The 26,819-nt window shown below is 41.4% G+C and overlaps 1 protein-coding gene across 2 annotated transcripts; it reads right to left on the bottom strand.

Moving 5' to 3' along the window:
* Positions 1–382: 382 nt before the first annotated feature.
* Positions 383–21,126, bottom strand: CaMKI (Calcium/calmodulin-dependent protein kinase I). Of its 2 annotated transcripts, XM_014350754.3 has the most exons (9): positions 20,934–21,126; positions 14,151–14,285; positions 12,337–12,405; positions 2,858–2,932; positions 2,331–2,593; positions 2,107–2,247; positions 1,864–1,990; positions 997–1,084; positions 383–571 (listed from the first exon to the last, which is right to left on the bottom strand). In XM_014350754.3, the coding sequence occupies exons 1-9, from the start codon at positions 21,032–21,034 to the stop codon at positions 422–424; spliced, it is 1,149 nt and encodes a 382-aa protein (XP_014206240.1). In that variant the 5' UTR covers positions 21,035–21,126; the 3' UTR covers positions 383–421. The 2 variants fall into 2 exon arrangements, with proteins under 2 accessions (XP_014206240.1, XP_014206242.1); XM_014350756.3 differs by lacking the exon at positions 12,337–12,405.
* Positions 21,127–26,819: the final 5,693 nt, after the last annotated feature.

The raw sequence follows: 26,819 nt of genomic DNA on the forward strand, positions 1-26,819 counted from the left end.
AAAAAGAGGCGCCAAGCTGCATCTTGTGACCCATGGAGAAGCAAGAAACAGGTATAGTGGACGATCGGGCCTCATCCCTTCTCGCAGCTCCAGCTGCGCCGGCGCCTCTTGCGGGTCGTGTCGAGCCTGAGCAGGCCCAGCACGCTCGCCCAGAGCTTCCGGCCGGTGGTCCGGCTGAGCAGGGCCGTCCTCTTCATCCTGATCCTGTTGCGTCGCTGCTGCTGAGAGCCGGTAGAGGTGGAGGAGGAGGACGAGAAGGTCGGCGAGGATGGGTCGTCGTTCCCCTTTGGCTGGTGGGCCGGTGACGCAGGGGTGGATACGGACGCGAGGACGACTACGCGCTGGCGATGGCGCAGGCTGCCGACGCGGACGGACTCGGTGCTGACGATGGTGGTGGTGGTGGTGGTGGTTGCCAGTTGCTTCAGTAGTTCCGGTGGTTCGGGCTCGCTCCGCCTGAGAGGCCGGTCCCGCCTACCTGATGACCTGAGGCCTGCTGCTGGGGACCACTGGCGCTGCTGTTCAGCGCGAGCCTCTGCATCTGCCTTATGACGGTCGTCGCGTGGTACGCTTGCTGCAACCATTAGACAACGGGGATGATGACGCGCTCCCGTTTGTTTGGCTCTTGGTGATGGTGGTGGTGGAGGTGATGATGGGTTGTGAGTCGTTGTTGCTGCACCGCCGTCGCCGAGGGCCTTGACCGACGCTGTTCTCGGGGATGCGATGATGGACAGATGAAGAGCGACAAGAGGGAACAGAGGGGGGGGGGAGGGAGCAGCGACGACGACGACGACGAGCGGAATGATGTGTGCGTGGACGGGCCGCACGCGGGGTTGGACGAAGAAGAGAGATTTGGGAGTCCGTGGCGCGGAGAGAAGAGAAGAGTAGTAGCCGCACACGGAAGAGAGACATAACAGAGACGGCATGCACAGACAGAGAAAAACACAGAGAAAACAGAGCGTGAGTGGGGCCGTGTTCCTTTAAAAGCCGACTACTAACCTTCCACCGCGATTTGGCGAAGTTCTTTTTTAGTTGTTCCGATACCGTACCGTGGATGTTTATGTTGCTCGCAGCGTTCCCGGAGATCCTGCAACACACAAGGAACACAACACATCTTTTAATGCACAATGTATATATTTTCTGTTTTCGTACGAATTTGAATTTTCAGGTGTACAAGCATCTTCAAAAAAAAAAAAAATAGAATAAAACGAGTCATTGGCTTGATTCGACACTTGTAAAGCCACATCTTTGTCACGCGCTACAATGAAAGAGAGAGAGAGAAAAAAAAAAAGACTTTTCAAGAATGATGTAACGCGCTCTGAATAAACGCGATCGAAGAAAAGAAATGATTGTCGTACGAGCAATAATAGGGGAGTTTGCCAATGGAGCCGATCATTGGAGCTTTTAGAAAGTGTGCGTTGCATGTACGCTGTACACATATTTTACACGTACAGAGTCATTAGAATGACACATGTGGCTGTCGAACAAAATACTTGGTTCTCCCACTCTTTGCTCTTGTTTCACAGATGTATCGACATCAGACACGTTTGCTCCCGTCACTGTAATTTTACTGAAAGCCAACGTGACAATCGTATATACAACGTTACACTTGGACGTATAGAATTGAGAATCGAATTTTTAGTACGTCGCTTCGTTCGTCGAGCCACTCGACCTTCACTCTGGCGTTGAAGAAGAAAAATAAAGTCGAGTGTCGCTGTCGAACCACGTCAAATCAACTTTTCCGAGCTCTTCTTTAAAGAAAAACCCACGTTCTTTATAATTCGTATAATCGCGGGTATAACGACCAACAATCATTTCCCCTTCTCTGTTAATCATCTTTTGCATGAGAAAGGGGAAAAAACTCACCATGGGTGTCCAAGCGCCTGCTTACACGTGTAGCGCTTCTCGACGTCGACGCACATGAGTTTGCTGATGAAATCCTTGGCCGAGTCGCTGATGTCGTCCCAGTACGGCGAGTCAAACTCGAATTCACCTGTGGCATATGAAAAAAAAACACCCCCACATTTTCATCCATTTTCAAGACAAGAAAAAGAATCTCGGTCTTGTTTGGCATAACAGAAAAAATTGTAAACAATGTGAGTGCCGCACCTTTGAGTATCTGAGCAAAGAGGTTGGCGTCGTTCTCGTCGTAGAAGGGCGGGTAGCCGCAGAGTAGGATGTAAGATATGACGCCTATGCTCCAGACGTCCACCGCTTTGCCGTACGGTTTTTGAGCCAATACCTCCGGAGCTAGAAAAAAAAAAAATAATAATAATAATAGGACATGCCACGATATACATCTCTCTCCGATGCAAATAATATGCGGAGCTTACCGACGTATCCAGGAGTGCCGCACGCCGTGGCCATGATGCCAGAGTCCTCCATCTTCGAGAGGCCAAAGTCACTGATCATGATTTTGCTGTCCTCGTCGGGGCTGTAGTAGAGGAGGTTCTCGGGTTTGAGATCCCGGTGGACGACGCCCTGCTCGTGCATGTAGTCCACGGCCTCGAGGACCTGCCTGATCAAGCTCGAGGCGTCACGCTCGGTGTACGAGCCCTTCTCGACTATCCGGTCGAACAGCTCGCCACCCGTCACCCTAAAAATCAATCGACATCGCTCGTATCTACACTTTTCTCCCTCCATCCCTTGGAGTTCGTCTCTTCCGGGATGAGTAAAAATAGCTAGTGCATGTACTACAAAGCCATACAATCGCTTCTTTGTTGCAGGGAATAATAGCTCTTTTGTCAATACCCGGGGAGTGTTTAAACGATCATACTTTTACGTGATACGTATCGTTAGTCCACGTAGGTCGAATGGCCGAGGGATGATTTTTTGTTAAAGATTTTGAGTGAGTACTCACAGCTCCATGACGAGGTAGACCTTGTGCTTGTCCTCGAAGGTCTCCAGCAGCTGGACGATATTCGGATGCGTCAGCCTAAAAAACAAGAAGCATTAGAATAACTCGTTGGGGTTTTTTCCCCCCCCTCCCATGCAATTTCACCCACTAAATGGCGTAGTAAGTATCCATGGAAATTTGAAAAAGTGCTACTTTTTTATTTACTAGTTGGTATATTGATGTTGATTTCGGCACAAGCTACCTCCTCGGATGATTTCGGAAAAAGGAGTGTAAGTGTAAAAACTTCATCGATCCAACGAGTGCACGAGGAGCAAAAGGTGGTAAAGAAGGACCTTCTCGGCTTCCTTACCGAGTTACCTTCGAAAAAGAAAAGCTCATAATTCGCAGCGAGCGATCACGAGTCCGCATTAGAGTTTTCCCGTTTTGTTCGCCTATTGATTTTCCGGAAGGGGCCAAGGCTTCGACTTTGTCTATACACCTTTCGTTTCTTTTTTTCCTTTGCTACCTGGTATCTATACAGTGCACCACTGCAGTCTCTGTTTCTTTTTTCTTTTTTTTTTTTTTCATTGCTTAACGAGTGTACCTTCGTCTACTTTTATTTTACTTATTGAATCATTTTGGAGGACCTCATGATGCAAAATACTCTGATTAACCAATTCAGTGGGGGTCACTGGTTTTTTCGACTTTTCCTTCCCCCGTTTGGATCTTACTCGACGACGTTTTTTTTTTTTTTTTAGATGTACACGAGAAGTACGAAAAAAAAGTGGACTCTTTTTCATCGTACACGTGCATTATAGAGCGCGTGGGTGAAAAGTGCGGTTGTGTATGTTGCGTATACGTGTACACTAAAACGCGTAATGTCACGTCATCGAGTGATTCGAGGGTAAGTTAAAATGTACGACGACGAGGAAAGACGAGGGTATTTTACACGAGTGAGTGCGCGATCGAGTTCAGGGCCACGGTCCCGCACCTCCTCTCGCCTACGCTATGCACATATAGTGTGCCCACCTGCCCATTTTACCCCCCCCCCGTACTATGTATATATTTATATATATATACAAGCGCGTGTTTTATGTGGCTGGAACATACTAAAGATGAATTTTCCTCCTCAGTATAGTGTGAGGGGGGGGGGTACAATTAGGTGCACCTATGAGACACTGTTTTTTTTTGGGGGGGAGAAGGAGAGGCACGTATTGCATAGACAGAGGGTACTTGTATCACGTACTCAAATACTCTATACTGTTTTTGCTGTGAAAGGGACGTTTTAAGAGTTCCATCATCAAGTGTTTGGATTCCGATGGCCAGTGGTGCATATATAATATATTACATCTATAGGCTACAGCATAACACCCCCCAACTTACCCCCTTTGAAAGCTCCGCTCTAAAAATACACTTACACTTGCTTTTTTTTTTTTTTTTTTTTTTCCCTAACTCTTGTACGACCCAAATAGTAGGAAAAAAAAGGAGACAACGAACGCGCGTGCGACTACGTCTCGTTGAAACTTTTTGCCCATTTCCTAATCTTTTTTCCACTTGATACTGCCACGGCCAGTTGGTATTATCATTATCGCGGCAAAGCAGTTGTTTTTTTTCTGGTAACGAAAATTAATTTAAACGCGACTCTACGTGCAATATATGTATATGCTTTTGTCTGTGGCGCGTGATACACGTGAGGGTCGCTGGTCTTTCCGAGGCAAAAATAAATCATCACTGCCAATGATGAAATTTTGCAAAACAACAAATTTACTATGTACGTGTGCGCGTAAATCATGTAAACGTGACGCAAGTACAGAACCAAGTTTCCGGATGTAACCAAAGACATAATATTATTCCCGATCGGCGCATCAGCCAATACCAGAAACGGCACAGCCGCTCCGATATAAATTCGCCGAGTTTATCTCATATTTTGATACACACACGCGGCCACCCGTCAATCGCTCGTGAACGTTAGATTCGATTCCCCAACGCTCAATGATAAAGCCACCGACTCCGGGTCACGGATCATACACTATATATACCGCAAGTGCAGCACATACCGCACATATATATAGGTATATATAAATATATGTAATATTTGTTTTCGCGCGTGTTATTTTTTAATTTTCAAAACATATCGTACGTAACGCGTAATCGTTATCTCGACGTAATAATATACATACACATGTTTATATTATATAATTAATTTAAATCTCGGGGTGGTCGTGTGTATATATTATCTACACAACGTTACCGCAATAAACTATTATTGTAATAAAAGCAATGCAACAAAGATCGAGTGATGAATGGCTGAATAAACAAAACGGAAAAAACAAAGCGTCACGCAACAGCTACTTAATAGCGGTAGGTATATGCATATATATAATAGGTATAAAAGCATCGATTCAGCTGGAAAAAGTAAAATAAACGTGCAGCGCGAGTTGAAGCGTAAATCGTCAATTTGTCGGTCAAAAGATCACAACAAAAGCAACGGATATCCATGGCGAGTTCGACTTATCATACGGTACACGAGAAAAGCTCAAGTATATCCATACATATATATATATGTGTATAGGGAATATAATGAAAAAAAAAAGAAAAAACAGCCAAGAGCCCTCGAAGCTGATGCAAACTTTATTTGCCCCCTGAAAATCGCTCGCCCATCAGCTTATATGGAATTTCAGCAGTGCAGCTGAAGCACGAGCTAATATTAATTTCCCGGGGAGCACCGTAAGCATATAATTATTATACCAATAACCAACGTCACGCGCTTGCACGTGAACTTGAAAAAGCTCACGTTTGTGCAGTTGCACACACACACGCGCGCGCTTATACAAATTACAACGTGTGTAAAGCCCGATGTGCACCACCACCACCACCACCTCCCCAATGTAGCCCTTCGAGGCTCAAGGCCACCACCCCCCGCGACCTGCAACTGTATGTGTATATATAAGTATATGTAACTGCAAATTCGTACGAGTTGCGATGCGCAAAAAGAGGAGGGGAGGGCGAGCGAAAATTAATTAACCACATATACTTACAGCCGTTCGAGCGAATCGCGGGTGATGTGTGTATACGCGTGGACTCTCTTCCTTTTCTCTTGATTGTGTTTTTCTCGTACGTTTGCTTCCTCTTTGTGTACGATTTTTCCCGGCTTACGCGTGATTTAATTGTGTTGCGTGTGGATGATGGGCGTTTAATGACTTGAGTGTAAAAAAAAAAAAAAAAAAAAAAAAAAAATGTAACTACATTATATTATAAGTACTGGGTATATTGTTAATAAAGAAGATGCAGGTGAGTTTAACTACGTATATATACATTTGGTGATTGTTTTTCTTTGATTATTCTCAAGGCAATCGGAACGCGCGCGCCATTGAGCAAATACTACATGATACGTTTAGCGCCTGTCAATGTTTTCCTTCGTTATTACGAAAGTGCCTTGTGCATAGTGTAGGTATAAATACGATTGGAATACACGTGGGGATTAGAAACTATGATGTACCTGCACCCGAAGTACGATCCGTCAAAAAAGTAAAAGTGATGTGATTTGTGTATACCACATTACACAGGTTGTATCGGAGGGATTATGCACACGCGGGCATGTAATCATTACGTTGGGTGCATGCCTTGTATTACGAAAACCAAAGGCCTCGTCGTTGCACGTGTACTGTAGGTACAGCATTCATAAAAAGTGGGTACATTACATACGAAGTGGTGCACAATTACGTCCTCATGCTTCCGCATTTGTCTTATTTTTATCCTCCTCGCACGTGTTGACGTTATTAGAGGGTAAAAGTTTTTCTTATTTTCCCCAATCCACCTTCTGCGGGGAATAAGGTATTTTTTTTTACCCCTCCGTGCTTACGTACAGCGTACAGCGCGAAATAAGTTTCGGAATGTTTTTTTTCCGCGGGTGCAAAGTTGCAAGGGGGGATGCACCCGTACATCTGGTTTTTCAGATCCGATACGCGCGTTTTGCTTTTTCATTCTAAATAATAAAGCCTTGCGATGCTGTTGTTTTGAATTTGCTACGGTGTATACATTGGTTAAGTGTGTTTATTTGTAGCATTCAATTTCAGGGATGTCGCGAAAATTCAATTTTTTTTGTTCCCTCCCCAACCCGTTAGGAAAAAAAATAAAATAAAAACACTGGCAGTGAAGTGAACCGCACGCGTTTTTAGCCAGTGAAAAACAACTCGTGTGATATATACCTACGTGTCGCGTGTAACGAATATTATTTTCCTCGTTGAACCAAAAAAAAAAGGAAAAAAAATAGTCGGGGTCTCGATAAAAACGGAGCGATATCGTTCACGTCACTTTTCGTTATGTACACGCGAGCCAAGGGGATAAATAAGCGAAACGGAAGCTAAAGATGACAGAACAATACAATATACTCCTCTTCTTCTCGGACGCGACAATGCGGTCGAGGGTTTTTTTTTTTTTTTATTTCCTTTCATCCTCCCTTGCCGGAGAATTCGAGGAAGTGTTTCATACGTATACGAACGATGTTATGTATACGCTGACGCGCGCGTACAATTTTTTGCGAGAGAGAGAGAGCGAGCGATCAGCAACTGCGAGGAGGATAAAGTGCCAGCGGGCGAGAGAATCGGCCTCTTTTGTTGGCTGCGGCCGGGCAATACGCCTGTTGTACGTTGAACTCGGCTTTCTTCCTCTTTTATACTTATTGCCTTTTTTTTTTTCCCATTCGACGAACCTACACGTGTTTGAAATCGGCACTTTTGGCGCATCGTATCAGAAATATGAGGAATGAAAAATTCAAAGGGTCTCTGCTGGGTGTCCGTCATACTTTTGGACCAACGACTGTTTGACGATATCGAGCTGGAAGAGGAGCAGATCCCTGCTCACCTCAACTTAACGTAAAATTTCGTGAAAACTACGAGGGATCGTTTTTTAATTGAGCGTCTCTTGCATTCAAAAGAATATTGTTTTTTTTTTTTTTTTTTTCCTAATCAAACTGCATGTGTTCTTTTTGCTGGGAATATATTTCGTTCATTGCTATACTCGCGACACAATTTTGGGGAAAAAATATTTTTTCGTTAGACAAGTACGATAAACGTTACGTTGTGACGATATTGCCAATAACGTCATCAACCAATATCTTGTACCAAGTATAAAAAAAAAAAAAAAATGATTCTCCAACCCAAACGTTGCACTACCCTTCAAAGAACTGCAAAAGTATCCAAAGTCTGTCAACGTGTTGCAAGAGCAAACGCATTCAAACCCAAAGACGAAGGGGCGCACGTGCGAGCAGGAAGGGATGGGGGCGGGGGGTGTAAAAAAAAGCAAAAAATACTTATACAACCCCCGGAGGAGCCGTTACAGAGATCAGCCGTAAAAACGCGCGAGATAAAACCCTCGAGGGAAAAAAGCCGCGTATATGTAGGAGTTTAGGGACGATGGACGTATGGTCGTGATCAAGAACGAGAACAAAGTATATAGTCTCCCCAGCTCTGCGGGATGTACGATCGCGGAAAGATATCTTACGTTTTTTTTTTTTTTGGTGTGCTACTGCGCGGTGTTACTCTACAGCCACGGCACATGTCATCGAGTCACAATCAATACACACAAAAAAAAAAAAAAAAAAAATCTCTTTGGTCAGCCCTGTAGAACACAAATAACCGCTCGTTCATTTGACTAATTAGACAGAAAAAAAAAATGTATACATAATACGCGAGAGAAGAGGTGATGAAAATTTTACGAGTCGCGTCCAACCAGTGACGTGCGATTAGGTAAAGGTCACCACCTATACCAGCCGTGTAGGTAAAAACATGGGTGTATATACATACAGTCTTTCATCTCATTTATATCGCGCTCGCGAGAGAAGAAATAATATACGGGTATACCAGCGACGGAAACGCAATTAGCATAACAAGTCGATTATTTACATAACTGGTGGTATAGGTGTACAAATATATTACATGCACGTTTACCGTAGAATCTATATTTATGTATAATTTAACGTGCGCTCGAGAGAAACCAAACTGCACACGTGAACGCGCGTGTAGCATATAAAGTATACACGTTGAAAATGTCTAAGGTCTCAGTTTTGCTCTCCCCACGTGTACCAGTCAAAGTGCCGTTTTCACCGGCTTACTGTTTTTTTGTACAGGCCAATCATTTTATCATTGTCGACGAGACGTTGCAGTGAATGTGCATAGGTGCGTTTCACTTAATTATTATTCGTCCCAATGTATATCGATGAGGCATTTCGTACGTTGAACATAATACCAACTTTGCTATATCTCTCGGAGCTGAATGTGAAAGTGGTACTTTTGTTTGGTCGGCCGTGCAATATTATTCCTCGATCGGGTACAAGAGATGATCCGAGGAGGGGCCGTTTTGGAGTTCACGCATAAATGTCCCAATACTCGGTCACTTGTGTCTTTTATGGGCCTTCGTTGTATTGGTTGTGCACGTTAATTTTTATTGAAAAGTACTTTGCAGGTATAACAGCCAATGAAAACAGTCGATAGGGAGAGGAGCGTAAATCCGAAAAATGTACGATAAACTTTTTAATTCGAGCTTGGGGTGAAAACAAAAGGTACCTTCATTCGCTTAAGCATCATCATATAGTACCGATAACTACTTTGAAAAAAAAAAAAATTGACGCGCGAACCTCCAGTTCCATATACACAACAAAGTCTCTCCTCTCGATAGTAACTACCCCCTCGGCACTTGTCTTCGCTCAAGGCCACTTGTTTCACCCTCTTGTGTTTGACAAAAGGGGACACGTTTGGCTCTCTCGTTTGCACCGAAAATTAAAAATAAAGCGTCCCGCGCGGAGGAGCCAATTTTAATATAAAAACGCGCTTCCGCAAAAAACACTTTTTTTGTTTTCGAAGCCAAATTTCAATAAAAGGCGCTCGAGAGCACTTGGATTTCCATATCCCAGCTATCGCCCTTGCACATGCGCGTGCCCTTCGCCCGTAAAAACATGCAAAAGTCGCGTGATCGGCGAAAGAGCACCGCATCCAGGGTCGCCGGTGGGGCCGTAAAAAAACAGGAAGAAAGTCGCACGCGAGTAGGATGTATACCTATACGTGTACATAGAGTAAAAATGCAGCTTCTAGCGGTGTTTTTTTTTTTTTCTCATTTCGTTTTCCCGCAAAAAATGTAATTTCTCGTTGTTGATCGATGAAACGCGCGTGCGTCTGGCCCGGCTAACGCGATTTGGTGCACGCAGAGTCGTATAAAAAAAAAAAAAATCGAGTTAGGAAGTAATTTCATCGGCCTTTTTTTTACCAAACTTCCTCCTGTGTACGGGAAATCGTTTCGAATGAGTTGCTTTTCGCGTCACCGCGCAATATACAACAAGCAAAATCAGGGTGAGGCTGCCCCAGCTTCCGTGGGAGCTAAATAAAGCTCCATCCAATATTATATTGTAAGCGATAAAAAATAAAAACAAGTGACAAAAAAAAAAAATATATATATATATGCGCGTGATAGTGTGTATGGCGCGAATTAACGCCGCTAATTAATGGCTCAATCGAACGAGACGATAATTAGTTCCTCGATCTCGGGCTGCCCCTTATACGGAGGGCGGCGCTCTCGGAAAGGAAGTAGAATGCGAGCCGCTATCAAACAGATATTATAGACGCATGTATATGTGCGACACAATTATGTTTTATGGATGTTCAAACACTTGAAAAAACAAAATAAAATAATAATAATTGAATCAAGTGCATTCTTTTGCTGAGACAATATTTAATTAACTGTCAATATTGAGAAAAAACTTTTCCGTTTACGAGATGAACGCGATACATTTTGTACATGAAAGTTCATTGATGAACATTCTTTAAATACTTAGTTCATTACACGGTAAAGCAAAAAAAAAAAAAAAAATAGAAAACAGTATCCGTGGGCAAGTCTGTGTGCGAGCAACTGCACGCGACCCGAGCTCTATATCGTCGATTGAAAGGGGTAAAAAAAGTGTAGCCATGCAGGTACACTCGTATCGATTATTGATATACTAAGGCATACCTAAATTGGTTATATCAGCGATATGCGACGAAATCTACGCTTGCCCCACAGTAGTAGTATTCGCATCTCTCGATCGCTTTTGTGGTAATTGCAAATCACTAGTTCAAGAGAGAGAGAGGGGGACACATGTGCAAAGCAACTTGGTTAGATCGTAACCGGACAAAGGGGTAACCGCAAGCACATCGAACAGGACCAAAAGTAAGGTATACCTACGATGAAGACGACAAAGGATCCGCTCGCACGCGACATATACACCTACATAACACACAAAGCAACTCTCTGTCTCTCTTGTCCCTATAATGCGATACATACCGGTTGGAATCTGATTAGCGGTGGTGGTGCAATGTCATCGCTCAAACGTGTGTATATACTTACTTACCGTCGAGTGTGGCGCGTCAAGATGGGCTTAGCTCGGGTCTTGCGTTGACCCGCATTGTATGATTACACCCTCGGTATTACGTATCGTCGTGTTTGTATGTTATATACATACGGACTCTGGAGGTCTAGTTCCGCGAGAGCATATATATACACCGTTGATCGGCTCAAAGGGTAGGAGCTGCCGGGTCGCGGCTTTCGTGACGGATTTGCTATATAAGCTGTGAGGGTAGTATGCCCACGTATAGTTATACATATATTTATATGTACAGCGTTGATTATGCGTATTGTCGTCTGGATGTTGAACAATCAAAGGGCTGGTGTAATCTTAGATTCTTTCGTGGCGACGGGTGTTGTGATGGAGTGGTTTTTTTTTGGTTTTGGGGAAATAAATATGCGAAAAATATAGCCACCTCGACTCTCAAGCGGGGCCCATATAACAATAGCACACACATATGTATATATAAGCGGGACTGCGAGTGTCCACATGAAGCATCTTTGGGACGTTTTTTCTTTTCATTAAATCTTAAAGCTAAATAATTGTTTTTCGTAATACCAGAAAATTCAATGTATCGTAAAAAGCAACAATTTAACAGATGCAAAAAGTACCCTGGAATCACATGGTGTACAAAAATATAGTGAAACCACTTGGCGCTGATAATATATATATATATAAAAGATACACAGTGCGTGCAGAGTTGGAGTAAAAACAAAAAACAAAAAAAAAACAAAAAAAAAGAAAGAAAGAAAACAAGAAAGGTGTACCAAAGAGAGATTCGATCAACTCGAGAGGGAAAAAAAAATGTAATTAAACCGTCAGCAATCAATCAGCCGTCCAATTAATCAACACCAACGTAAACAACAATGGAGTCTTGTGACGTGAGAAACGAAAAGAGTGTAGTCGCAGTGTCGGTGATAAGTTGGAAGTCTGGTGATGCGTGTATATATACAAAATGATTATCGTGTGCACGAGTGAGTAGGAGAGACAGAGGAGGAGAAGAAAAAAAAAAGGAAAGAGAGACAAAGAGAGAGAGTAGTTGTGAGCGAGTGATGATATACAAAGAGTTAGAGAGACTGGCGTATTAGGCGGTTGGTGCCCCGAGGAAGGGCCCACTTACCATTGCACTTACTTTTGCTCATTATTATCGTCTATCTTGAGCGACCCGTCCCCACTGTACGACGTCACGCACCGACTGAACCTACGGATTAACAAATAATCTCCAATGTCACACATGGCCGTCACTGTCTGCACATCGATCATTAAACATGTTTTTTTTTTTTTTTTTTTTTTTTTTAAATTATCCTTCGCGTGCCCGTCGTCGTTTATCGTTTATTTTTACGGAATCTTTGGTATTTTTACATTTTTCAAAATTAATATAGTTTCACCGAACAATGTCCGTGCGAGTGTTTTGTCTCTTCGCTACGTTTGTTTTGGCTGTGAATATGGGGATTTTCATGGTGGAAACTGGAGGATCAAGATTTTGTATATTTTATACTTTCCAATACGCGACCTACGTATAGTTTTTAAAACCGACATTTTTGTCTCGTTTGCTGATGGTTTATGTAGTGTATGGATTTTTCATTTACACGTGTTTAGGATAAAACTGTATGTTTTAAAAATAATACATAAATAAAACACCAAGTTTGAACACAATGAAATATTAATTTGTAAAATTGGCACATTTGGTATTAATCGACTATGTGACACGTGATCTGTTATTGTAATTTGAAATGTGTGTTAAAAGTCGTGTGTTGTCGGCGAGTCACAAAAAATAACAAAAATATGTCAACAACATTATCATGTCGCGACAGTGGAGTATACGAGAAAAAAAAAAAAAAAAAACAGTCGTAAACTGTAAGTGTAGCGTAGTAAATTGCGTAGTTTTGGGTGACGTTTGATAACATTGACGAAAATTAAAGGACGAGAAAATTACAATTGGAAACATCGTTAAAAATGAACGAGGATCATACTCACAGCCACAGAAGATATTGTTAGAAAAGGGCATAATTAGTTTTTCAAGCACGTATATTTTTTCTGCATACATTATTTTTATGCTACAACATTTTTTTTCAACTGCATTTACAACAGTACTCGTAAATTTTTTTTTTTTTTTTTTTTAAATTGTTTAAATACGTTCAAATAAGCTAATTATTTTTGAAAAATGTATTATGTACTTCTATGAAGCGAAAAAATTTTTTTAATTTTTTAACATAAAAGTAATGGAAAATAAAAAAAATTTTTTTAATAGTTTGAAAAATCCATAAAATAATTATGCCCTAGTCTGGCTATTGCAAAATGTAATAGTTTGTTATTAAAAACTGTCGTATACAGCCCATTTATGCACATCTACAAACACAACGCGCTACACGTCAATGCAAGCAGCCTATAAAAATATATACATGTATTCACCCAACAATACAATTACGGAAAAAAAAGCGTTGCGAGCAAAAATTAAGTATTGAATTTTTGTTTGTTCAACTATGACTACATGAATTACAACGCGATTCGAAAAATATTTCAAAATTGTACAACTTTGATCCGATCGAAGAAAAAAAAGGATAATTCAGACTATTGTAAAGTAACAAAAAATTGGTACAGCACAAATGGTTGAGTGCCGATGCAGCGATACTCGACAAACGCTATTGAATGATAACCAATTTTGCCATTAATCAAGTTAATTTACACGATTAGGTAATCTAAAAAAAAAAAAAAAAAAAAAAAAAGGTATTGTTTTTAAGGCAACTTTCCGTGAGACAGCGTCGCGAGTTTTGTTGACACAAAAGAAACAGAGCACAGCTGGCTAAGGAGTCTCATCTGGCCATGCCAAGAACGGGACACAAAAAAAAAAAAAAAAAAAAAAAAACCATCACGATAAACGGACAAACATATAATATATATATATATACTGTACGTAACAAGCATTTTGAAAACGTGTCAACTCACCTCCGCAGGACTTTGATTTCATTTTCGAGCGAGTCCTCCTTGCCCTTGAGCGCCTTTTTGTCGATTATCTTGACGGCGTACAGCTCGCCCGGCCGATCCTTGCTCTCGGCCAATCTGACTTCGGAGAAGGCACCGCTGGAACAAAAATTTCACGATTTCTCCTCCGATCCTTTCATCATACCATACATTGATACTACAATCCCTAATGTATCAAGTATAAGAGTTAATGTTGTCTCAAACGCAAGAGGTAGAAAAAAAAAAAAAAATTCAGAGTTGCCCGAACGAAACCACCGAAATCACGTTGATTTTCAAGGACATGTGCGTCTTCGAAGCTCAAAAATAACCAACAATTTTGACGTCCGAGCCATACAACGTAGCGGAGGACCAAACCGGTTGGCTTTGCCATTGCAACGTACAGGTAGAGAGCCCGTATATATATATATACATCTAAATTTAGATGACTTGGTCGCCCAAATGACAAAATTTCGACGAGTCGAGCGAGCGGCGATGATATACACCTACTTTGACGGAGTATCGGTAAGCCGTGGAAAGTTGCCTTTCCCGAGGATAAGAAAAAAAAAAAAAGTATCTTATACCTCCCAAGGGGTTCCCGGTTGCCGGACCCCCGAGCAATCGAACGAACGAGAAGGAGAGAGGGGGGGGGTAAAGCCCCGTCGAGCGATCGGTATATATACTTACACGGCGTATAATATAACGGATCGATGGCCTGACGCAATTTTTGCGCCACCTGTTTTTTCTCTCTCTCTCTCGGGTTTGCCCGCGGCGATACTTATACCTTGCGCAACGCGCAGCGAAAACGGAGAGGAAAAAAATGTATAAAAAAAAAAAATGTATATATAACGTACACAGGTAAAAGGAAAATTAAATCATCGTGTAACTTTCCCTGCACTCGTAATGTGCATATACACATAGTACAGCGTTTCTCCATCGCTGCCACACAAGCGAGTTCATTTCAGAGGAGGTGGACGCGCGTTCAAAGTTACACATATATATGCAAACGAGTTTCCCGAGATGGTGTACAATTACACGGGGGGGAAAGAGAGAGACTCGGCCCGTGGAGAATATTATCACTTTACGTGAGTATTTTTTTTTTTTCCTTACGGACGAGCCGTGGTTCAAGGGGGTCGATTATGCTGCCTCGCTAATGAGGTTTTGTTAATTGCGCTTCCCCCCTCCTTAAATCGATTCGATATGCGCCAATTAGTGCTCGGGGACAAAGGTCCGGAATGCCATTGAGGATTTCGAGTTCTTTTTCCTACTTTCCTCTTATTCTTGCAATCCAAGTGTTCCTCTCCCTCCCCAGGACTCGAACGCGTAATTGCCAATTGAAATATATTATATACATCTCAATAATAGAAAGAAATTTTGCTTTAATACGTCCCTGGCTCATAAATTATTGATTGGAAGAAGAAAAGAGAAATAACGGCACTAATGGCCAACACCCATGGATATGCGGTTCAATCTGGAAAAGCAGGTCCATTACCTATATACGGCGGGGGCTAATGCACACGAGAGATCAAACATCGGGTGCACTTACGCGACGAAGCATTAAAAACCAGAAAATGAAAACGTGCCGGTCTCGATATAATATAATATAATATATATATTCTCTCGCCTCTATTGGCCGTGTCCACGCACGAATTGATTGTCCATATATATACACACACACATTGCGAGACGGACAAGTTGTTATGTTGACAAAAGAGAGCACATATTATGTATCTGGATGATGAAGCTCAGATGGAGAAAAGAGAGGAATCTTCTGTTTGCGCGTAAGTGGGTGTGTAATGGACCGACATATATTATAATATACCGGAGAACAAACGGAGACGCATTAGCCACGTGCAGGGTGTATATACTATACATATAGATAAATTTCGTTGCAGCTTGGCTTTTTTCCTTCTCGGCGGACCAGTTGTATACATAGCCATGTACAGCGCGCGCGTACATAATTGCCTCCGGAGACTCGTCGTCTCCTGGGACAGCTTCGCCGTCCATCCGAGATGTGTACACCGCACGTCAAGCGGCCACTCTCGTATATATTTATATTCTCGTTGGCCCGCGTCAACTCCATAATCGGACCATACATTCTCGCGTGCACAGCTCCAGTTCATATACATATTATATTGGGTTTGCAAAATCGAGTTTGGGGGGTATAAGACAATAGCAGGGAGTGTTAATTACGAGAGTAACCTGCGTATACCTCGCTCTCGAGTGGCCCGGACGTGACGTTAATTTCTCTTGCCGCGAGAGACGATTTTTGTTTTTTCTCGTTTTCATTGTGCGGAAGTGAAAATCAGGATGGAAAATTCAGGTGCATCATACGAGCGTGAAATTGAAATTTTCCGAAAATAAAAGAGATACCGGCGGAAGGAGAAAATCGGCCGATCGTTCTTCAACGCGTCGGGAGTGTGTTTCTTTCTCTCGGCCGAGCCAACGTATCTCCGGAGTTATTATTTTCCTTTTCTTTTTTTTTTCTTTTTTTTCTTGTTACCCCGTGTTACGTGATGGGAGGACAAAAAAGAAATCGAGTTGATATATTACTTTGTCTTTGGAGCAAACAATTTTTCGTTTCTTTCTTTTTTTTTTTTTTTTCGGTACGACGAAAAGAAAAATAGAAAAACCGGTTTGGCGCACGTCGAGGCGCACGTACGGGAGACACAAAAATTCATGCTTTTTAATTCCGAAAGACTTGACTCTCTCTCTCTCTTTCTTTGATTAATATTTGATATTTCATAACTTGTCTTTGCTTCATTTTTCGGGATGATGAAACACTCGACATATGCCCGGTATGACTCAACGCAGTTTTCATACTCCATAAGAAGGTGTTTCAGTTTTTGAAATTACAAAAATTTGTCCGTTAAAAATATCAACTGATTTTACGAAACGGAAAGCTACATATTTTGTTTCAGCATACTACCGATGATGACCGATAAAAAGTATATAGTCTTGTGAAAAGTATAAGCGATGAGTTAGAGTACCCCGAGAGAGTACGATGTAGCGTAAGGGTGTCTGTACATGGGCGTCTTAATGTCTCAAGACTGTAAGCCACACCTATGGCGGGTGATTCATTCAAACTGATGTTAACTGAATACCGATATAAGTTGTTTTAAACAAGGAAATAGACACTTTATTCATCATAAAACTATGTAACCTGATTACATTATAACGTTGAAACGTTTTTTAAGGCATTAATTGAAAAGTCTCTACAATTCATGTTAATACAATAATTTTGTCAACATAACCTCTCTTTTGAACGACTCAGCGTTAACAAAATTTTTTTTAGTTTTGGTGGCTAAATATCTTTCCAATATCATAATGCAATCACGTAACATAGTTTTGTTATGAACAGGATGCCTATTATCTTGTTTAAAACATATTATATCAATATTCAGTTAACGTCAGTTTGAATTGAATCACCCGCCATAGGTTTGGCTTACAGTCTTAAGACATTAAGACGCCCATGTACAGGCACCCTAAGAGTCGAACAAAAATTTCTAAATATTTACAACTTGGGGTTGCGCTAAAGATCGTGACATATCAAGCCAACAAAGGTATTTCGAAGCCCTTAAAAAATGATTCCGACACGTGTTCCTTATCAGCGCTCGTTTAAATATTTATTTTCTTTTTGTATTGCTTCAGCGATTCATCATCACTGGGTATTAATGCCTTTGAACGCAACGCATCATTACGCAACAACAGGTCAAGTCTCGAGAATAACATTTCACCCGGTGAACGAGTCCTTGCACTCTGTACTTACCGATTAAGCTAAGCATTGAAGGATTCATTTTCAATCGATAGAAAAAAGACTTTCTGTTTTGTTTGTTTTCTCATTGTGTTTAACAATATTAAGCCCTTGTGTGTGAGTTGAAATAGAAACGTAACATGTGTTTTTAGTGTCACTGTATAGACGATGAAATTACAATTTGACTTTAATACAATAGGAGTATGAGTTGAACAAACATTTTTTGGTACTTAAAAGGAGTCATTGGGCGCAACGAACGTTACTTGTGTAGTTGTTATTTCTTAGTAAGTACTCGTCAATAATTAGAATCTGAGGTATAATTGGTTCAAGTTGTAAAATACAAAGTTTTGCAACATAAATGTTTGACATATGGCTCAAAACTGTTTTTTTTTTCTTTTCCCCTCGAAATAACTTTTTCATGGAATGTGTGGGACAAATTTGTCGCGAAAAAGATTAAAATCTTTCTGTATAACAAACTATTTTATGTGTGACCAGAATTTTACTTACTTGGTATTATAAATACGTATGTTTTTTTTTCTCTTTCCCACTCAGAAAGAAGAACCCAAAATAGTTCACATTTGCTAAAAAAGATGTGCAACATTTTACGACTATCGCGCACAGAGAGGACGAAGCGAAAGAAATAAATTTGAATTTCATATTTGTATATTAATAAAAACTAAAAATTGTACGTCTAGTGGTCATTTCATAAGTTATTTTTCAAATAACGTCCTGAAAATGTAGTAGATTGCATTTTCAAGCATATTTAATGCATTATTGTTTATAAGTTTTATACATTTTTTTTGTTTACGTTCAACTATTTTAGCACTAGTGATTTTATTGCCCTTTTCTGAACAGGTAGTATACTTATTAAAAAATTCCTATGTACACGTAAGATGTGACCTATCAATGAATCGTAAGAGATATACATATAATATTTAAAAAAAGGAATTTTTTAGTAACATAATTAATATAAATTTCGTTTGCATTCAAAGTAAGCAAATAAAAGCATTTATGGTTTCTCATCGTGCTCTTGATGCTTGTATCCTTTTATTTTTGATTTTTTCTGAAACATAACTGCTAACTGCTACTATCACCCCAAATAAATTAACAATTTAAAGTATATTAGCTGTACATTACAATCACCGACACATTTCAGCAGATTTATATATATATATTTTTTTTATTACCGCAAAACCGATTTCCCATGGTTGCTTTGGAATAATCCGAGAAAGGCGAAAGAGGTGTGATCTCTGGAGAGACGTGACGCTTCCAGTGCCCCCGAAGAAAAGATAAAAGGAGTCGAGAGGAGAAAAACCAAACTAGTTCAGAAGTCGCGCGACGAATACGATCTTTCTCTGCAGGAACGATACGGCACTCCGTGCGCCGCATATCTATGTGGAAAAAGACGCCAGGCATCTTATCCTCGCGATGCTCACGGCGTCCTTTGAAAGGAAAAAAAAAAAAAGAAAGAAAGAAATACTTCTCGCCTTGTTCGAGATAAAAAAAAAAAAAATAAATAAATAAAAGTTGGAAATCGAGGTGGTGAGCACCGCGGATTTTTCAAGAAGAAAAAAAAGGTCACGGAGGCTTTTCTTTCCAATTCCAGCTATAGATATAGTTTTGTCCGTTTCGAGCATCGAAATTTTAATGGACCGTAACTCCGGACTCAACGAAATAGAGATAAAAAAAAAAGTCGTGTACATAGGTACACCAATGCACGATTGCAAGGTCAAAGGCGCAGTTTACCAAAATCCAAGAGCTCATGTATACTCTCGATGATGAAAAACCAGCAGCTAAACCAGTAGAGTTTAATTCACAAATAAACTTTATAGACTTTGCCGTACATAAAAAGCACACTGGCAAAAAAAAAAAAAAAAAAAAAAAAAAGATAATCGAAAGCCAACGAGTACACGACTCAGCGGTAAATGGGGCACATCCCCGTTTATTCAGCAGTTTCGCACAAATGTATATACATATTATACACGTGATTCCAGCAGAGTTTTTTTTTATTTGTTCGCGTACCAGTTGCCGTAAAAAGCTAAGTACAAAATTTCTTCCCCCCTCGCCCTTACCATTAGCCACCTTTTAGGTACACTCGCTCTGGAGTCCACGTGTGTGCAAGAGATGTATTACCCTCGAAACTCATTGCAACCCGCACACGTACATATATATATACATACAACAATGATACACACGTCACGTCTTCCCTCTTTCGCGCTCCCAGTGAGCCACAGCCCTCGTGTGTGTATATATATATACAATACCCCATGATGCTATACATCACATCCCCATCTCTCCGTATGTGTATACCTACTCTCAAAGAGCGCCAGCATCGGCTTATATATATGCCAATACACCCCTCTTTTACTCCTATCTATCTGTTTGAGACTTAAGCTGATGTATGTATATATATATATATATCTGTTTCGCAACGTATCTATACAATATATATATTATATATACACGTGTACGTGTATATTATCTTGATCTCGTTCGCGCCACCGCCCCCTTTTCGCCCCATTTCCCGGATAAACTCTCGCTCCGATGCTTCAAAATTTTTTTACTCTTCCGTTTAAGAGTATATTATATACTCACGTACTCTCTAGCGCGGCATTGACAGCTGTTTTGGGGGATTATTCTCGGTAACGATAACGAAAAAAAAAAAAAAAAAAAAAGCTCTGCCCTGCAGTGGCGTTGACAATTACTTTCGGAGTAGCAAAACCGATCCATACGTCAATCATCAACGCAACCCCGCGAAGGTCGCGAGCACGAATGTGAAATCATGCGTGAGGGAAAAAAAAAAAAAAAAAAAAAAAAAAAAGCCTCATCGGTCAAAGCGAGGAGGAGGCCTCGGCTCCCGAGTTATCGCGCACGCGTGTGCGTCCAGCCCGATTACGCACGCAAACCACAGCAGCGCGGCGCGGGGGGCGGGGTACATCACACACAGGGAGCCCCCCCCATCCCCCTCAGTCACGAATTTATTTTCTATGAAGAAAAAAAAAAAAAAAAAAACTTACGTGCCCAGCTGCTCCTTGAGGGTGTACTTGTCCTCGATGGAGGATGACTTGTCGTCCTTTTTTGGCTTCTTGGCCGCGTCGCGGCGCCCGAAGAGCGGCATCCTCGCGGCAATGCGCTGGCGCAGCTCCCAGAAGCCGCTCGTACCCAAAAAGGACGATGCCCCAGCTACGGCGGCGACACCACCACCACCACCACCACCACTACTACTATCTAACGTTGTAACCACCAAAGCCGACAGCTTGGCACCCTGTGGACACTATCCCAGCCAAAACTATCCCCTCGGTGGCTCAGATTTGCCCCAAAGGTGGCGTTGCTCCGGAAAAAACGCCGAACGCCTATACTACTCCTCCGATACTACATACGCTCGGTTGCGCGTGGTATTTATACATCGTGTATATATATATATACCCCCGACTGCAGCTAAGGTGGTTGGTTAGTTGGGTGGTGGTGGTTTTCCTTCCCCTTCGTAGCACTTGTGTACGTGTAGATGTTACGTCAAGTGGAAGAAAAAAGCGCGCCTCCCCCTTTTGCGAGGAGCAAGTGTCTTCCTTCCTCTGTCCGTACGTGGGTGTTTTAGTTGGAGCTGGTGGTTGTGCCCGTGACTCTCTGCATGGAGTTATGGGAGCGCGAGAGGTACATTGGTACAAGTGTATATCGAGCAAAGGAGGATTAAGAAAATAACAATGGTAACGGGGCGCTTCGCGTGTTGATACGTAGTATATGTGTACTCTGTCCGCCGATGCGCGGATCAGCACGAGTAGCGCTCGCCGACCGACTGAGTGACTCGAGCAGGCAGAGAAAGAGGCCTCTTTGACCGCGCGTATATTGTATATGATTCGTGTGCGCTGCGGCTGCTGATGCTGCGAGGAATCGGGAGTAGAGGGGGGGGGAAAGTCGAGCTTCGCGCAACCGCGGCTCGAGAGGAGGAAAGTGGGGGAGGGGGGGAGTCGCGTTGAGCTTGCGGAGGGGAGGGAACGCGCGTCGATGCTATACTGCGATCTGTTGGCGCATGGGGGGGGGGGAATAATTTTCTGGTTTGTACGTTTGGCATTGAGGGTTTTTTCCCTTTTTTTTTTTTTTTTTTTTTTTCTTTTTTTTTTACCGGGGATCTCGGAGAGTGCGAGTGTCGATGGTACGTTGATACGGCATCAACCTTTCGCGCGGAGAATTGGTGATTACGCGGATGGATGGGGTATGCGTTTCAAACGGCACGAAAAAAAATAGTGGGTAACTTACTTAATATCGGTCTTTTTTTTTTTTTTTTTTTTTTTCATTTCTAAACCAATGAAATCGACTATCCGCTTTGACAAAGGTTTCTTCAACAACTACATGCTGGAGATATTAAAAAAAAAAAACATAGTAATGTTTTCAGTGGACGAATACGAAACAGTGATGGTCAATTAATTGTTATTTAGAGTCCATCAAGGGTATTAAATACTGTCCTTTTTGGGTGATGTGTCTTCGAACCGTCACCTCGTCCGTACGAAGCAAGACTATTTGACAACTGGACTATGACAGGTGACATTGTTAACACACAAACATTCAATATTTATGAATCGATGTAAGAAATTTTGAAGATTGACACAACACTTTTGATTGTGATATAGGAACGGAGCAACAACTTTCCAAAACGCTTTACATTTTTGACATTAAATCAATCAGTAGTTATCATCTACACAAAAAAAAAAAAAAAAGAAATTCTGCCCTATACATTTGATGGTGGAGAGACGGGCTTACGTAACCAAGGCTCAAATCTCCCGACCTTTCCTTTGTTCTTGCCACACGCAACAACAAAGTGAAGGAGCTCCGAACCCTGCACCTATCACCACGACAAATAAATAAAAAAAATTGAAATTTAACATCATAGGTTTACGTCATGGGAATTAACTACAGGGACAAAGCATACCGTTGAGCAACGGGGCAAACGTGTATCACGCGGAGCGTTAATAATTCAAGGAGGTACATATGTGTACGTGGTAAAAGGCGGCCGACTCGACTTTCTCCGCGCGCGGTCTCGGCGTTGCCGCTTTCCGATTAAAAGTTGCGCAATTTACGTTTAACGTAAGAACGCAGATGCCACTGATTAAGTTTGTCCGACACTAATAAAATTACCCTCCTCCCCATGCCCCTTTTTTTTTTTTAATTCAATTTTAACGAGCCCTGCAAAGTTTTCAGCGATACAAACACGCAGAGACGTAAATAATTACAATGCACGCGAGCAACAGCTCATCACCAGCTATATGAGATGAGCGTGACGAAACAGACCTTTTTCGAGCCCTCGTGATCCATTGGGGCAACAGATGCTTTTACAATTTTGATCTGTACAAGTTTTTGTTAAAAACATACGGCAAAAATTATTTCAATAAAAACAATGTGCTAAAATTTTAAAGGAAAAACAATTTCTGAAAAGAAAAACAAAAAACGATATGGGTATTAGTATAGTACTTGGCAATAAAACGTATAATGTGTTGCACGTATCTGCTAGAAAAAAAAAAAAATTTACTTTACAGCAACTATGGGTGCGCTTTGATGACGATACAGTTTGGAATAGTTATTGCTATTGCTCTTTACACCCACCATGTACATTTCATAATTACAGCGTTCGATTTACACTTTTTATTTCAGCAATTTTAATATTATCTCCCTTTTAAGAAACAATTATTTATTTATTTATTTTTTTTGTAAGTAAATTCATTAAAGTTTATTGGGAGTCTATATACCTTGGCGTGCACGCGGTGAAAATTCATGAAGCACAACCTTGCCCCCTCGCGCAGAGTTAAGTTCAAAACCAAGCACGTCTCGCGAGAGAGAGAGAGAGCGACCCTGCAGGGAAACACAATTATGCAAAGGAAAAGAAAAAAAAAAAAAAAACTTACAGGGTACATAAAAGAGAGAGAGAGAGGTGTTGGAGGACACGGAAACAAGTTGTAGTCACGAAAGCCCATCAATCAAATAATTAGCTGTGCCGGTGAATTAATTAGAATAAACAAAGACGTCGAGGAGCAGTCCTAATGCACACGAAGCTCGGCAGAGAGCATCATGCACACAAGTATAAATCTTTCTTTTTTCTTTTTTTTTTTTCCCCCCCTTACCATTCGCAAGGCCGTGCATTTCTTATCGAGGAATATATAGAAAATGTTCCCTGGGTTGATCGATTCTGTCAATTTTCGCTGTCGTATTTGTTTTGAGCACGTGTTTGCTTTTAATTAACCCTAAAACTTTTATGCTCGGGGATAACGACTTTTAAATACGTGACAACAAAAAAAAAAGATAAACCCATCCTTGACACTTAACTGTACTATTTGCTGTACAAACTATTTAGGAAAAAAAAAAAATAATATATGTTTCATCCCCCTTTGATGATCCACGTGGTCGAAACATGGATTTCGATGATACACAGAATTACATGGATCTTCACCTTTATGTTTATTTGTAAAAGGAAGTAAAAGAAGTGTTCATCAATTTTGTAGAAACGTTTTTTATGCCCGTGAGTGTACTTGCACAGAAAAATATACATTAGGTGAGTATGCGGGTGGTGTCACGTCATCGAGGGTAAATTAAAATGTACGACGACGAGGAAAGACGAGGGTATTTTACACGAGTGAGTGCGCGATCGAGTTCAGGGCCACGGTCCCGCACCTCCTCTCGCCTACGCTATGCACATATAGTGTGCCCACCTGCCCATTTTACCCCCCTCCCCGTACTATGTATATATATATATATATATATATATATACAAGCGCGTGTTTTATGTGGCTGGAACATACTAAAGATGATTTTTCCTCCTCAGTATAGTGTGAGGGGGGGGGGTACAATTAGGTGCACCTATGAGACACTGTTTTTTTTGGGGGGGGGAGACACGTATTGCATAGACAGGGGGTACTTGTATCACGTACTCAAATACTCTATACTGTTTTTGCTGTGAAAGGGACGTTTTAAGAGTTCCATCATCAAGTGGTTGGATTCCGATGGCCAGTGGTGCACATATAATATATTACATCTATAGGCTACAGCATGACACCCCCCAACTTACCCCCTTTGAAAGCTCCGCTCTAAAAATACACTTACACTTGCCTTTTTTTTTTTTTTTTTTTCCCTAACTCTTGTACGACCTAAATAGTAGGAAAAAAAAGGAGACAACGAACGCGCGTGCGACTATACGTCTCGTTGAAACTTTTTGCCCATTTCATAATCTTGTTTCCACTTGATACTGCCACGGCCAGTTGGTATTATCATTATCGCGGCAAAGCAGTTGTTTTTTTTCTGGTAACGAAAATTAATTTAAACGCGACTCTACGTGCAACATATGTATATGCTTTTGTCTGTGGCGCGTGATACACGTGAGGGTCGCTGGTCTTTCCGAGGCAAAAATAAATCATCACTGCCAATGATGAAATTTTGCAAAACAACAAATTCACTATGTACGTGTGCGCGTAAATCATGTAAACGTGACGCAAGTACAGAACCAAGTTTCCGGATGTAACCAAAGACATAATATTATTCCCGATCGGCGCATCAGCCAATACCAGAAACGGCACAGCCGCTCCGATATAAATTCGCCGAGTTTATCTCATATTTTGATACACACACGCGGCCACCCGTCAATCGCTCGTGAACGTTAGATAAAGCTCGGGTCAGGGATGCTGCGCGTACCAATATAGGTACATACAACTAACTCGAGTTTTCATCTTCCTTATAACTCGAATATTATGCACGTGTGTGCGTGTGCTGTAATATTGTACGCACAATATGAACGCGTATCGTATATGCATTTTTCGTGTGCACCCATTGAAATCACCGGGTGATTATGGCAAGTGGCACGCAAGTGTTTATCATTTTGAGATAGGCTGTTTATTGCTTTGTGCACGAACGCAAAGTGTATTTTTTTTTTTTTTCAAAAATAATTTAAACGCGTTATCGCGCAAAGAGTCAGAGTGTGTACGTATACTCACGCGATGTTCTCGAGTGATTGTCGGAAGAAAAAGGGGAAATCTCAATTGTGCATTTTAATTCGTCGCGAGCTCGCGCAGGCAATCAAAGCGCCAAGGAAAGGAAAAAAAAAAAATGTACGAAGCTTTGCAGTGACAAAGAAAGAGCCCTTTGCAAAAGAGCTTCGCGAAGTACATTTGCAACAGCTCGAGTGTCGCAAAGCAGGTCCTATAATGTATGTGCATATACTATAAGAACCTTTGCCGTTTGCTTTATAACGCGGTGGTGCACATGTACAGTATAAACGACGTGTGTTTTGCTGTAATTAGCGACGCGAGAGCGAGCGAGTGCTGGTTCGTAGGCGAGGAAAAAGAGATAAACGAAAGTGGCCAATTAGAGCGAGAGGAGCAATTAATTTGGTCCGACCTCGTGGATGTTGGGGAATGAATGAAGGGAGAGATAGAGAGAGATAGTTTTTCGCGATTTGTGCGATTGACCGAGATGCGATTCGCATGTTTATGGGGCTTGGTTTTTTGTTTGCAGTAATATTGTGTGTGAAGAGTATGAAAAAAAAGGGAAAAAAGTTGATCGGGACTGTCATTATTTTGAGAACAGAATCATTGGCTATAGTCGTTAGTGGGGATACTTCGGGGCTTACTCTGTAGATGACAGCAGCGGTACAAAAAGGAAAGAAAAGAAAATTGAATCATTAAAACATTACCAGTTGAGCACAATTGGATAAATTTACTAAAAAATTTGAAACATAATAATTCTCACGCGATTGATAATCGACAATGGTGGTATATACAACATCGGCATGGTATATTTCATAAACTTCGAGCTAAAGCGACGAAAGGGTTTAGAGACAAAGCAATGAAAAGCCGCCCACAAACAAACACTGGTTATATCTAGCTCCAACTGGCTAATGGCCAAAGATTCAATATTGACCGCACAGT

This window comes from Copidosoma floridanum, unplaced genomic scaffold (genome assembly GCF_036245765.1).
Source record: "Copidosoma floridanum isolate Cflo_tuat_1 unplaced genomic scaffold, Cflo_Japanese_pri ptg000025l, whole genome shotgun sequence".
Taxonomy (NCBI): Eukaryota; Metazoa; Arthropoda; class Insecta; order Hymenoptera; family Encyrtidae; genus Copidosoma; species Copidosoma floridanum.

Bases quoted from the DNA above. Each gene is read 5' to 3' on its own strand.
- CaMKI (XM_014350754.3), bottom strand. From the start codon at position 21,034: ATGCCGCTCTTCGGGCGCCGCGACGCGGCCAAGAAGCCAAAAAAGGAC. The intron at 2,594-2,857 runs GTGAGTACTCAC...ATTGATTTTTAG, and splicing joins GTCTACCTCGTCATGGAGCT to GGTGACGGGTGGCGAGCTGT. The intron at 572-996 runs GTTAGTAGTCGG...TAATGGTTGCAG, and splicing joins TCGCCAAATCGCGGTGGAAG to CAAGCGTACCACGCGACGAC.